This window comes from Carlito syrichta, unplaced genomic scaffold (assembly GCF_000164805.1).
Source record: "Carlito syrichta isolate Samal-C Ts95f unplaced genomic scaffold, Tarsius_syrichta-2.0.1 Scaffold304743, whole genome shotgun sequence".
In the NCBI taxonomy this organism is placed as follows: domain Eukaryota; kingdom Metazoa; phylum Chordata; class Mammalia; order Primates; family Tarsiidae; genus Carlito; species Carlito syrichta.
Genome location: NW_007248839.1, coordinates 527,851 through 540,621, shown reverse-complemented (window position 1 = coordinate 540,621; position 12,771 = coordinate 527,851). Strand labels below are relative to the sequence as shown.

Sequence of the window (12,771 nt, the reverse complement as noted above, 5' to 3'; positions counted from 1 at the left end):
CCCCCTGCCCTGACTGCGCTGTGCCATGCTGTGCCATGCTTCTGGGGAGACCGCGGGTGTTGCCTGCCCACCGGATATCGGTAGAAAGAACAGCCTCGGGGTCTCAGTTGAGCACTGGGGCTGGCAGGAGGCAGTCAGGGAGTCTTCTAGGATGAGAACAACCTCCAGAACAGAGTTGGAAAGTGGGGATGCTGAGACCGCTCTTCCAAGAGAGAGGAATGGGTTGAGGGGAGGATTTGTAAGAAAGATCTGGAAGAAAAAGAGAGGGGTGGGGCAGAAGACAAGCTGGCAGGGGGACCTTGGGGAGGTGGAGGAGGGGAAGTGCCGGATCCAGGAGAGAAGGGCCTCAGGGATCCCGCAGGTGGCCAGGAAACCCTTTCAGGGCACGTTCTGGGCTGGGGTCTGTTTCTCCTCGTGTGCCCAGCACCCACCCCCTAGTCCTCTGTTTGGTGGCTCTTTAAGCCGTGGTACCCACTGGGCCTGAGAAGTGCTGCCAGTAGCGCCGATTTCTGTCCTGAGAGGGAGGGAAGTCTCAGCTGGAGTGGATTCTGAGACCTCAGTGTGAAGTAGGACGTGGTTTCCTGCCCGAGCCCAGCCCCTTCCCGCAGGCAGTACCACGGTTTTCTCCCCTGGTCTCATCTAGTCCTGGATCTTCAGCTTTCTGGGTTCCTCCTGCCCGGTGCCTGTCCACCCCATGACCTCTTCCACTTGCCCACTCTCTCCACCTAGCCTGGGGACTGCAGATCTGGGGTGGAGACAGGTGTCGGCTGGAGACAAAAAAACTTTGTCCTCCACGGGCCCTATAGGGTGGAGGGGCAGGCAGGCAGGTTTCTAGGAAGCCTTTAGGCCAGTAGTCCTCACGTGGGAAGGGACCTGGCCTCTTGCTGGGATTCAGTCTCAGACCTGGCAATGACCTAGAATGATCAGTGGGGAAGTGAGTCCCTTCCCGAGGCCTCTGGGGTGGTGGGAGAGGAGAGAATAAGTCGGGAAGGTGATCAGGGCAGCCTGCCTCCCCTAGGAGAGGCAGCCCCACCCTCTCCAGCATCCTATGGGCACAGAAGTCCCCGTTCCCCTCTCTCCCCGACACATCCCGCAGATCCCAGGTGAGCCAGCCAGATGGTGCGGTAGCCCACCCAAGTGTGCCCACTTCAGGCCAGCAGGAGGAGATCACCTTCCAGAGCCCGGGTTGGAGAGGGCAGGCAGGCTGCAGGCAGGCGGAGGAGGGCCCGCGAGGGGAGAAGCCAGAATCTGGGGGCAGGCCAAGTCCTGCCAGGCTTTTGGAAGCGGAGAGAATAGGCAGAAAACAGCCGTCAGATTGGCGGCATTGTCCCCAGCACCCCCCAGGCCGCTCTGTCTGTGCTGAGAGGAGAGACAACGCTTTGCTGGCCTTTCTTCTTCTTCTTTTTTTTTTTTTTGATATCATCTTTATGAGAGTTGAACACCCTCCCTCCCTGCCCCTCCCTGGGTGGTGGTAGTGTGGGAGGGGCTGCCAAGGTTCCTAGGGCATCTTTAGAATGCGTTTCTGTGTCTCCTCGCTCTGTCGCTTTGTTGGTATTTGCTCTTGGGCGCCTGCTGCAGCCTCTCTGATCAGAGCAGGGGGTTAAAGTGGGTGAGGGGAGGCGCTAGCAGTTTGTTTGGGAGGAGGGTGGGGAGAGAGAAGGGATGCCTTTTCCCCCCTGGCTTTGTGAAAAGGGGGCGGTGGGAACGAGAGAGAGTGCGTGTGCACGTGTGCACGCGCACGCGTGTGCACTGCCCTGGTTTCTCATGCCTGATCGTCTCTCTCCCTGTCTAGATCCCTCTAGCTGAGATGGAGGCTCTGTCTCTGACGTCAGAGATTGTGTCTGAACCATCCTGCTCTCTAGCTCTGACGGATGACTCTTTGCCTGATGACACTCACACACTCTTACTTAGTGCCCTGGAGAGCAATGTACATACACACTGCCCCTCACTGCCTCCCCGGCCACCCCCGGGGCTGGGCTGGCTGCAGGGCTCCAGATCGGCTCAGGGCTGGCCTGGATGCCTCCTCTGACTCTGCCAGGCTCCACCCAGAGGCAGAGGCTCGGGCTGGGGCCCCAGGCTTTGCCGCTGTGAGGTCTTCAGGTCCTCCGCTGGCGACAAAGAAATGAGAAGATTCCATTGGGGTCTTGCCCAGAAGGGTGTAGGGGCAGCGGTTATGAAAGGGTTAAGCCAGACGCCCCCCAGGAACGTCACAGCCCAAAACAGAGGATGCATCCTAGCATCCTTCTCTGTATTTGGAGCCCTGTACAAGCCAGCCCTCCCCATCCCTGCACCCCTCCTTCCCCCACCCCACATGAGACCTCCACCACCACATTAGTGGTTGAGAGCCACATCTCTGCCGCCACCGCCATGCCCTCCTTCACCTGGGGCGCTGTTCCTGTCTCCTCTGTCACTGTCCCTGTGTGTCCCTGTGTCCTCGCCAGACTCCGTGGGGGGGCTTCTTTGTGTTCTGACAACTTCCTTTCCCAGCTCCCCACTCCCGAGCAGCCCCCTCCTCCTGGCCTCTCCCCTCCTGCTGTCAGAGCAGGGCCCAGCTGGGACAGGGCTGGGGGGTCCCCCAGGGTCTTGGTGGCTGGCAGAAGTGGAACTTGGGGCTGAGAGGAGACACAAAGGAAGAAAGGCTGTCCTCCAGCGTAGCCAGCCTCAGGCCTGCTGGGCTTGTGTAACTGACTGAACCTTTGTGGGGACAGGAAGACCACAGCCTCCCTGAGAACTAAGAATGGACAGGTCAGGGGGAAGGGCGTCCAGGGGTGGTAGAGAAACCTCTTGGGGACAAATCTAGGCTCCCTCCAGCCAAAGCCCAGTGCTGAGTACAAGCTTTCTTTGAAACAGCAAAAAGCCCACACTCATCCCGTCTGTCCACTAAGAGAGGAGCTGAGTCTCCAGTCCCCAGGCCTTGCCCGCCAACCCCAGCGTCACTGTGTTGTTAAAGTGGAGGTGGGGGGGGGCTAGCTGTGACATCCCCCGTGGTCATCTGTCATTCAGCCCACATGAACCTGCCCCAGGCCCGAGCTGGAACCATGGACTGTTGAAAGAATTGGATTAACAGCCTCGGACCTGCAGGCTGTCCTGGGGTGACAGTCCCTGCTCACGGGCAAAGCCCCTTCCCTCTCTCCATCTAGCACAGGGTTAGGAGTGCAGGGAATGCTGCTGTTAGCTTTTTTTTTCTGAGTTTGAGTCTTACTCTGTCACCCGGGCTGGAGTGCAGTGGTACGCTCACAGCCACCGCAGCTTCCACCTACTGGGCTCAGGCGATCCTTCCACCTCAGCCATCCAAGTAGCTGGAACTACAGCCGCGCGCCACCACGCCTGGCTATGCTGTTAGCTTGTCATTCTCTCCTGTGCTGCTCAGGTCAGGGCCCCAGGCCCTCCCATGTGGACATCAGGGCTCCCTTCAGAGCCTCTAGATGGGGCCTTCAGAATGACCTCGCGAGCCACCCACAGGGCTGGGGGCTGGGGGCTGCTCTCCCTTCTCTGGTGCCTCCTGACTCCCTCCTCCATCCCGGTGGGAGGCTTGGAGGTGATGCGCTCCGCACAGCTTTCAGGCACCGGCTGCCTGGTCCCCCACCCCTTCCTCCCTGTGTGTGGGGCCTCATCCACGCGTCCGCCCCCTCCCTAACCACGCTCATGTTCATCTCCACCTTGTCCTGGGAGAGGGCGGGGGTGAGGGCGGGCGGGGGTGTGGGGTTCTGGTTTCCTTTGTCCAGCTCTGCCTCAGTTACCAAACCCAGACACACTCCCTTCCTCCTGCCTCCCTCTCCTACTCCTTTTGCAGATGGAGGCCCACCCTGGGGTGCCTGGACCAGACTTGCTGACTGTGCGGAAGTCGGGAGTCAGCCGGACGCACTCTCTGCCGAACGACAGCTACATGTGTCGGGAGAGGAGCACAGCCGAGGGGTCCTTGGGACACAGAGGCTGGGGGCTCCCCAAAGCTCAGTCAGGTATCAGAGCGGGGCCAGCCCGGCTCGGCTCACACGGGGAGACCCCATCCTTGCCCGAGCCAGTCCTGATCTGGGGTGGGGGAAGGTGAGGACAGCAGTCCTGATGAGGGGGGAGAGAGTGGGCGCCGGCGCCCGTGGACGCTCCAGCTCCTCTCTCTTCCCCGTTACCCCTCCCCGGCTCACCTCCGTCCACAGGCTCCGTCTTGTCGGTTCACTCCCAGCCAGCAGACACCAGCTATTTCCTGCAGCTTCCCAAAGACGCACCCCATCTGCTCCAGCCCCATAGCGCCCCCGCCTGGGGCACCATCCCCAAACTGCCCCCACCGGGCCGCTCCCCTTTGGCTCAGAGGCCACTCCGGCGCCAGGTGAGCAGATGCGGAGAGGAGGGCACGGACTGGAGGCTGGACCCTCCGCTGGGGGTCTCAGGCTGTTGGTGATGACCAGGGTTGACGCTCTGATTCTTCCAGCAAACGTGTATTGTGTGCCAATGATGTGCCAGGCTCAGTCCCAGGTACCAGGGACACAGTCCTGGGCACAGTGGAAGTGCTCTGTGCCTTCTTGAAGCCTGCGCCCCCGCTCTTGTTTCCTGAGGAGGCCTGGAGACCAGAGGGGGGCAGTGGCTGCCCAGGCCACACATATCAAGCAGGAGGTAGAACCCAGGTCTCTGACTTCCTCTCCCTCTCCACGCTTTGGACTGAGCTGAGAGGCACAGGGGAGGTTTTAAGTGTCTTTGCTTTGGGCCAATTCCAGGGCCCACCTCCTGGAGCCCACACTCCAAGGGCACAGAGCAGAGCCACATGTAGCCAGGTGAGACTCGTCTGCCCACTGGTGACAAGGCCGTGTCCTGTGGGTGCCCTTTGGAGTGAGTGTGACATAGGAGAAGCAGGCCTAGGCTGTATTCATTCTGCAAATGTCCATTATGCAGCCTCCGTGCACCAGGCACCCAGGGACGCAACCCCTGAAGAGCAGAGACGTATTTGCCATTAAGTTATTGTAGCAACAGGTGACAGCGGCCCCGTGCTCATGTGTGTGGTTCCCAGAGGAAGACAGGGTCAGTTTTACCTGGGTGTGGAGACTGTTAGACTTTCATCACAAACCTGTGACGCTCGCCAATCGGGAAGAGCATTCAAAGCCAAAGGGACAACCTGTGTGAAGGCTGGGACATGAAGGAGCCCCTGGGGAGCCGAGATGAGCCGGGTGCCTTCTTGCACCCTGGGGGTCAGGGGCTGCAGAGACCGCGATTCCCGTAGGCGTGGGGAGGCCAGGGCCTGGAGAAGGGAAGACAAGACTTGGCACGGGAGGAGGCATGGTGGGCCGTAGAGGTCAGATTGCACACGGCCCCTGTCTCCCAGTAAAAGCAGTCCCAGGCACTTTTGCCAAGGGTGGTCTTGCAGCTGCTGGGGGCTAGGGGCAGGATATCCAGCTGGGCAGGAAGGACAAAATCTGTGTTGGAGAGGACACCCCTGGGCTGAATCCCCACCCCTACCCCATACAGGCAGCAATAAGGACCGATTCCTTGGACGTTCAGGGCCTGGGCAGCCGAGAAGATCTGCTGGCGGAGGTGAGCAGGCCCTCCCCACCCCTGGCCCGAGCCTACTCCTTCTGGGGCCAGTCCAGCATCCAGGTGCAGCAGCATTCCCGCAGCCAGAGCAAGATCTCGAAGCACATGCCCCCGCCAGCCCCCTGCCCAGGCCCTGGACCCAACCGGGACCAGGGCCCTCTGGAGACCAGGAGCAGCTTAGAGTTGGACACGGAGCTGAGCTGGATTTCAGGAGACCTCCTGCCCCCCGGCAGCCAGGAGGAGCCCCCAACCCCACGGGACCTGAAGAAGTGCTACAGTGTGGAGGCCCAGAGCGGCCTGCGCCGGCCCACTTCCTGGCTTGACGAACAGAGGAGACACTCCATCGCCGTCAGCTGCCTGGACAGCGGCTCCCAACCCCGCCTGGGCCCAGACCCCTCTAACCTCGGGGGCCAGCCTCTTGGGGGGCCTGGGAGCCGGCCCAAGAAAAAACTCAGCCCACCCAGTATCTCCATAGACCCCCCCGAGAGCCAGGGCCCTCGGCCCCCGCCCAGCCCTGGCATCTGCCTCCGGAGGAGGGCTCCGTCCAGCGACTCCAAGGATCCCTCGGCCTCCGGCCCCCCCGACAGCATGGCTGCCTCGCCCTCCCCAAAGAAAGACGTGCTGAGTCTCTCCGGTTTATCCTCTGACCCAGCAGACCTGGATCCCTGAATCCTGCCCCACCCCCCACTCACCTGTCTCCACTGGGTGCCAAGTCCTAGCTCCTCCTCCTGGGCTATATTCCTGAACAAAGTTCCATATAGACACCGAGGAGGCACTCCTCCCTGCCTCAGTGGCACTGGGTACCTGCAAAAAGAGCTTCCAAAGAGAGTTAAAAGCAGCAGCCCTGGCAACCCTGGCTCCAGGCAGAAAGAGAGGCCCAGTGCAGCCGAGGTTCCCAACACCAGGAGCTGCTGGGAGAAAGCAATACGTTTGTGCAGAATCTCTATGTATACTCTATTTTATTAAATTAATTGAATCTAGTATACGCGGGATGTACGACATTTTGTGACTGAAGAGACTTGTTTCCTTCTACTTTTATGTGTCTCAGAATATTTTTGAGGCGAAGGCGTCTGTCTCTTGGCTATTTTAACCTAAAATAACCAATCTAGTTATATCCCCTCTTCTTGCAAAGCACAAGCTGGGACCGCGAGAGCATTACAGCCCCGACGGCGGCCCATCTTCAGCGGGGAGCGAGAACCATTTTGGAAACTGTAATGTAACTTATTTTCTCCTTTAACCTCGTCATCATTTTCTGTAGGGAAAAAAAAAGAGAAAAAGAAAAAAATGAGATTTTACAAATGAAATGGAACCTTTTTATATATACATACATACATATCTATATATATAATAAAGTAATTTTCCTAAATAAAAATTTAATCACGGTGCAGAGTAAAAGCGAAGGGGATGGAGATTAGGCACGTCCAGATGGCGCTGGAGAGAGTCCTGGAGGTGGGCGGTGGGCGGCAGAGAGGGGAGGCTCGGGGGTGCCTCCGTGTGTGAGTCTGTGTGCGTGTGTGTGTGTGTGTGTGTGTATGATGGTGTATTTGTGTGTGTGTCTGCGTGTTTCATATATGAGTGGGAGTGTATTTATGAGTGTGTGTGTGTGTGTGTGTCTGAAAGAGAACCCAAACGCCTTGCTCTGAGGGGCTGCAACCTCTAGCCTGCCCTTCCCTGGGCTGGTAGGAGAAGCCCCTGTGCCCGGTGCTGGGCTGGGAGGAGGGTCTGCTACTGCCGCTTTCAAGCTTTCCTGCTTCCTCTTAGCTAGGCAGCTCAGTGAATGTGAGTAATTCCAGATTAACTCTTATTTCTGCTGACAGCTATCAGCCGCACATTGAAAGCTGGAAATTGGCATAATGAAGCTGTTTTGGTTAATGGGGCCGACTGAGGCTGGGGAGGCTGCCTCAGCGGCTGCAGAGCTGAATCTGTGGGTTGATGGGGAGGGGGCAAGCGCTTCTGGGTTTTCCTTCCCGAGGCTTCAGCCTGGGGTTTGCCACCCTTCGGGCTGGATGCGTGACCTGAGCCGGCGGGGCTTCAGCCTCCTCCCTGGGGGAGCCTTGGCTGACTGGCACTGCAGGCTGCTCCCCCAAGGGCCTCAACCGCCCCGCTCACCTGCTGGCAATGGAATTAAGCTGTATACACTGAGTGGGCTGCTCCTCCCGAGAATGGGCCCAGGGCTGGGCATCCAGAAGTGACCTCCTGGTGGAGGTGGTAGGGTCAGCAGCCAGGCTGCTGAGTGGGGAGCTGGTCTCCTGGGGGGTGATGAGTGACCGCCATCTAGGTGTTTGCAGGCTCTGCTGCTGCCTGCCTAGAGAGGGCCAGCGGAGGAGGGAGGAGTGGAGGAGGAGGAGGGAGGGGTGAGGAAGGAGGAGGGAGGGGTGAAGGCAGAGGTAGGAAGGCAGAGGCGGGAGGGGCAGAGACAGCCACCAGGGGGCAGGGGGAGTGGGGAGGGGTGTGGCCCAGAGTCACCTTTCTGGTGCACTACTATGGGCAATATTCTCTCGTCTGAAAGCCTGGTGCCAAGAGGTAATGACCACGAGCCCAGCCAGCCTGTCGCCTGCCTGGTGCCCCCAAGCATCTGCCCCAACACTACTCCCTAGAACAGTCTTCCCCCTCCCCCCAGAGGCCTTTACACCCTGGGGCTGGACTGGGTTCTTGGAACCTCCCAGGCAGCCCTCATTCAGGGACAGCGCGAACCAGGAAGCTAGGCCTGGAAGTATTGTCCGGCCTTGCGTTATCCAAGCTGATGAGAGCTTTTCTGATGACTCTTTTGGACTGAACTGACGCCACTCCTTGAAGCAAACACCTGGTTTAATCCTTTCAGGGTGTGCACCGATGCCAAACTCCTTTCCTCTGGTCTCCTTGGGTGGGGAGAGGGAGTGCTTGTGGGAGCTGCCATTTTTTTAAAAAGCAAAGCTGTACAAAATTCCTAGAGTTTTGTCACCTGGATCTGCAGACTAAGCTTTTATATTTTTGTAGAATTCTGTAGCTGTCTATTCCCTAATGAGAGTGGAAGATAAGAAGGGGTGCTCTGGGATCTCTTTTCTTCTAATGGTTGGAGGATTCGGGGTCACAGGGAACCCAGAGAGCTGGACTGTTACCCTGCCCTCCTTTCCACCCGCCCTCCTGCCCTCCCCTCCCCCGTTGGGCGGCAGGCAGCCGAATAATAATGTAGAGTTACTTAGGGTGACTCTTAGCATGCCTGGGTCTTTTGGGGCTCCCCTTCCCTTGGTCCCCTCTTCCTAGTAGGGGCCAAGGAAGCTTATTTGGGATGTGCTGGCTGCGTTTTTGGGGTGCTCTCCAGAGCCCTGCAGTGGCCAGTCTGGTGAAAAGAAAAAGGCGCCCCTTCCTCCCCATAACGTCCTCCCACGGTGGCCTGGAGGGTTTCTCTGGAAGAGGATGTGCCCAGAGCGGGGCATCTGGGTAGTGATTCGGAAATATTAATAGCAGAGTCAAAACGGGTATTTTGTGGAAGAGAATTGTGGCCTCTCCCCCCAGCATTGTAAAATCTTTATCAATTATGGAAACTGTTGTGTCTCATTAAAAGGGCTTTGAAATAATGATGCTGCTGAATCTCATTAACAGTCGTAATAACAACAGTGGTGCCAGCCTCATGATGCTTGTCCGGGTGGTCACACAGGGGGTGGGGGGAGGGGCGGAGAAGTCATGAGGAGGCTTGAAGAGGAGGTGGGGGGACAGCAGGGCTTGGATTGGGACCTCCGGGGGCAGGATTGAACCTGGCCGTAGGGGCTTCTGTGATGTGGGGGCTTTGGGAGGCGGAATCTGATCCTGGCGCTTTTGCCCTCAGCTGCCTTCTCGGGGGGTTCAGAGGAAATTGTGTCGACAGCTTCAGGCCCCCACCTCGGGCTTGGCGGCTTCTGCTTCCTCCACCCCCAAGACTCCAGGAAAAGGTCTGTCTGGGGGTGGGGGACTGGGAAGAGGAGTGAGCTGAGCTGGTGCTAAAAACAAATCTGAGGCTCATATGCAGTCTCTCACTCCTCAAAACACCCTAGCCAGGAAAGCACAATGGCTATTGTTTTTCCACGAGGCGCAGTGGATTCAGAGAGGTTAAGTGACTTGCCCAAGGTCACACAACCAGAAAATGGCAGAGTTGGGATTTGACCCTCAGTCTGGCCAAGCTCCAGCCCACACTACCCCAGGCTCTTCTCATTGAGGAGGGAATGGGGCATGATGGAAAGAATTCTGCTTACAAAATGACTTGTGAGAGGACCCTTTCCCCAAGCAGTCACATTCGTGTTCATAGACATGTGCACACGTGTCCCCAGCTCGGCGTTCTCAGGGGCTTGGAGAGGCCCCCAGCCTCCCACCTTGCGGACTGCCAGCCTTCGACCACAGGGAGTGGCGGAGAGGGGGCTTCGGTCACAGGAGACGGCATCCCCCTCAGCTCCAGGTGTCTGTCTGAGAGCAGGCCAGGGCTGGCTCTGCAGTCACTCTGAGTTCCCAGGCATGCCCTTCCCTGGCACACTGCTGCCCTTGAACCCCCGGACACCTGTTCTCCTCTCCCTCCCACCCCTGTCTCTCTGTCCTCTGCTCTCGCCCCACCCAGACCTCACCCACTTTCCAAACAGCCTTCGCCTCCACCCTCACCCCCGGCCCCCCCCCACCCGCACGGCCTGGCGCCCATGGCCTCTTGTTCCTCTCTCTTGGGCCAGCAGGGAGTGGGACTGGAGACAGCGCTGCAGTGAGGGCATCAGACACCAGGTGGCAGCACAAGGCACACTCACCTGGTGTCACCCGGTGCCCCTCCTGCAGAGGGACCCAGCCAGGGAGGGGACGCCCACACCGATAGGCACCTTCTAGGGACAGATGCTCTGTATAAGCCCCAAAGGACGAAATGGGGTCACAGGGCCCAGTGAAGGACTCTGGGCATGGAGGAGGCCCGACAGGAATCCCGCCGCCTGCATGCTGTGCCCACGATGCTCTGTGATCCCTGCCTGCCCCAAGCTGGGGGGGACTTGAGACTAATCCAGGACAGCGGTCGGGGCGGGGACCCACTCTGGGGCAGCGCGAGACCAGGAGGGAATTCTGCTAAGAACCTGGAAACTCGGCATGTCTCAGCCCTGGTCCTGGTGTGGGAGCTGCTGACTGACCCACAGAGCTAATTAATTCTTCTTGCTTTGAAAACTCCAGAACCAGGCACAGTAGCGGCACTCTGTCGCCTGTATGCCAAATCAGGCCCGTGCAGGCTTGGGACGGAGGAGCCAGGAGTGGGCCGTGAGGCCACCACCAGGCCGGGGTCTGCAGGAAGCACGCCCTGCTTGCTCTGGAGGGGACAAGGGGCCAGGTTTGGGGATGCTCTAGGCCTTCAAGGAGCCACAGGTGTAGAAGGAAATCCTGCTCCCTGTCTTGTCAGTTCCAACCCAGCTCCCCCTTTACAGCGCTTTCTGCGCCTGGGCCGCCTGTCCCCCCTTGTTCTGGTTTCCCTCCTCTCTGCTGTCACGTCTGCTCTGAGTTGCACCTCCGATTATCTTATCTTTCCATCTCCTTGCCAGGAAATCCCTGATGCCGGGTTCCCCTGGGACATTCACTGCGGGGGAGGCACAGCCCACGCTCGCTCCTTCCATCCTGCCTGGAGCTGCAGCAGGGGAGGGAGGACGGGGCTTGGGCCACTAAGACTGGGGGAGGTTTGAGCCATCTCTCTGCCACAGCCCAGCCCACAAGCCCATTATCGCCTCTCTCCGGAGCCCCCCAGCAGGAACCATCTTGTTTCTGAGAACTTAAAAGTAGAGTGGGCAGTGCCTACAGCTGGGACCATACCTCACCCCATGGTGGCCTTGCTACCTATGACTTCTTCTTTGGAAATGGGGTATTTTGCTTAGTCAGTCAGCAAACACTTCCTGGGAATCAACTGTGCCAGGTACTCTCCTGGGTGCTGAGGACACAGCGATAAACAACTCAGGGTGTTCTATCCTCAAGGTGTCTACCGTCCTCTGGGGAGGTAAGCGAGATAATCAGTGATTACAGTACGGGGAAGTGGAATGTGCAGAACTAGGGTCCCCAGCCCAGAGCTGATGTCAGGAGGTCCCAGGCAGGCTTTGGGGGGGGGCTTGAGCAAAATCTCGAAGGATGAGTCGAGTGTGCCAGGTGCAGAATGGGAGGTGGAGGAGTGTGTCAGCAGCCTCGGAGGTGGACAGGGAGGCATGAGCGTGATGGCTCAGATGCAGAAGATGTGGCTGGCTCAAGGAGACTGCATGGAGGCATCCAGTGCTCCAAAGACAGGGGCAGGAGGAGCTCTGTGGCAAGGATGTCTCAGGGCCTTGGATTTCCAACTCAGGTGAGAACAACCAAAACAATGGCATCCTAGGTAATGGCATCCTAGGCGGTTATTCAAGGATGTGTGGAAGGACCACTCACCATGAGTGGCCGGGAGAGGTGAAGCCCTCGTGCCTCAAGAGAGATGGGGAAGGCAAGGGTTGCCAAGGGTCCTCCCATGGTCTCGGAGTCTTCCACCCAGTGCTGGAGCCTCGGGAAGGCAAGGGCAAGTTGGAAAGCCTGGGCCAAAGAGACCCAAGGATCCCGGCCACAAACTAGAGTTGTAACCAGTGGATGGCCTGGGCAACCCTGGGGCTGGAAGGTGGAAGACCAGGCCGGTTCTGGCTCCCCACTTCAGGAAGGGGGTCTGATTGGGGGGCTCACCTCCTGAAGGGCCCTAAAGGAAAGCCCCCAAGCCTCCCAGGCCCCCCAAGCCCAGACCAGCTTTCTTGGCTGATCTGATGCCTATGACCCTGCAAGCCTTAGAGAAGTAATGGGAGAGGACATTGGGACCCTGGGACCCTGTTAGGGAAGAGAGAGTCAGAGGTGCTGGTGACTAGACCAAGACAAAAATGTAGGAGCGGGGGTGCTAATGAAGCCATAACAAGGGTCAGAAGGGGTGGAAGAAGATTCCCCACTGTCCTGGACCGGAAGAGAGCACAGATGTCACCTTGTCCAGGTGGCTCGCGAAACTAAGTCCCAGAGACATCAAGGGGCTCGTTGAGGTCACACAGTATACAAAAGGCACTGCCGAAGGCATGGAGGGGGATTGGAGGTGACTCAGTCAGTCCCTGCCCTTGGGGACCTCTCAGACTAGCAGGGAAGACAGACTCTTCACAACTAAATATAACCCAAGGAACACTGCGACAAGGTGTAAAAGCTCTGGAAAGTCTTTTGCCCAGAGATGGGGGTGGAGGGATAGGAGAGGGGGCTATGAATGGGTGAGTGGGGGCAAGGGAGCCGACAAAGAATGGGCCGAGA

The 12,771-nt window shown here is 58.5% G+C and overlaps 1 protein-coding gene and 1 long non-coding RNA gene across 31 annotated transcripts in view; one reads left to right on the top strand and one right to left on the bottom strand.

Moving 5' to 3' along the window:
• Nucleotides 1-6,892, top strand: part of CACNA1G (calcium voltage-gated channel subunit alpha1 G) — a 57,172-nt gene extending 50,280 nt beyond the window's left edge. For 23 of the 30 annotated variants that reach the window (XR_002482127.1, XR_002482126.1, XR_002482125.1 and 20 more), the window contains 3 exons: nucleotides 3,794-3,959; nucleotides 4,155-4,324; nucleotides 5,455-6,892. Coding sequence is in view for 25 of the 30 variants with exons in the window: in XM_008060823.1 (XP_008059014.1) it covers nucleotides 3,794-3,959; nucleotides 4,155-4,324; nucleotides 5,455-6,189 (1,071 nt within the window). In the remaining 5 variants the exon portion in view is untranslated. Of the gene's footprint in view, nucleotides 1-1,792; nucleotides 1,928-3,793; nucleotides 3,960-4,154; nucleotides 4,325-5,454 lie in introns of all 30 variants that reach the window. The other 7 variants (XM_021713777.1, XM_021713774.1, XM_008060816.1 and 4 more) reach the window with 2 other exon arrangements.
• Nucleotides 6,461-11,268, bottom strand: LOC110595863. The gene is made up of 2 exons (XR_002482128.1): nucleotides 11,067-11,268; nucleotides 6,461-6,772 (listed from the first exon to the last, which is right to left on the bottom strand). It is a non-coding gene; the product is annotated as an uncharacterized LOC110595863 (long non-coding RNA).
• Nucleotides 11,269-12,771: the final 1,503 nt, after the last annotated feature.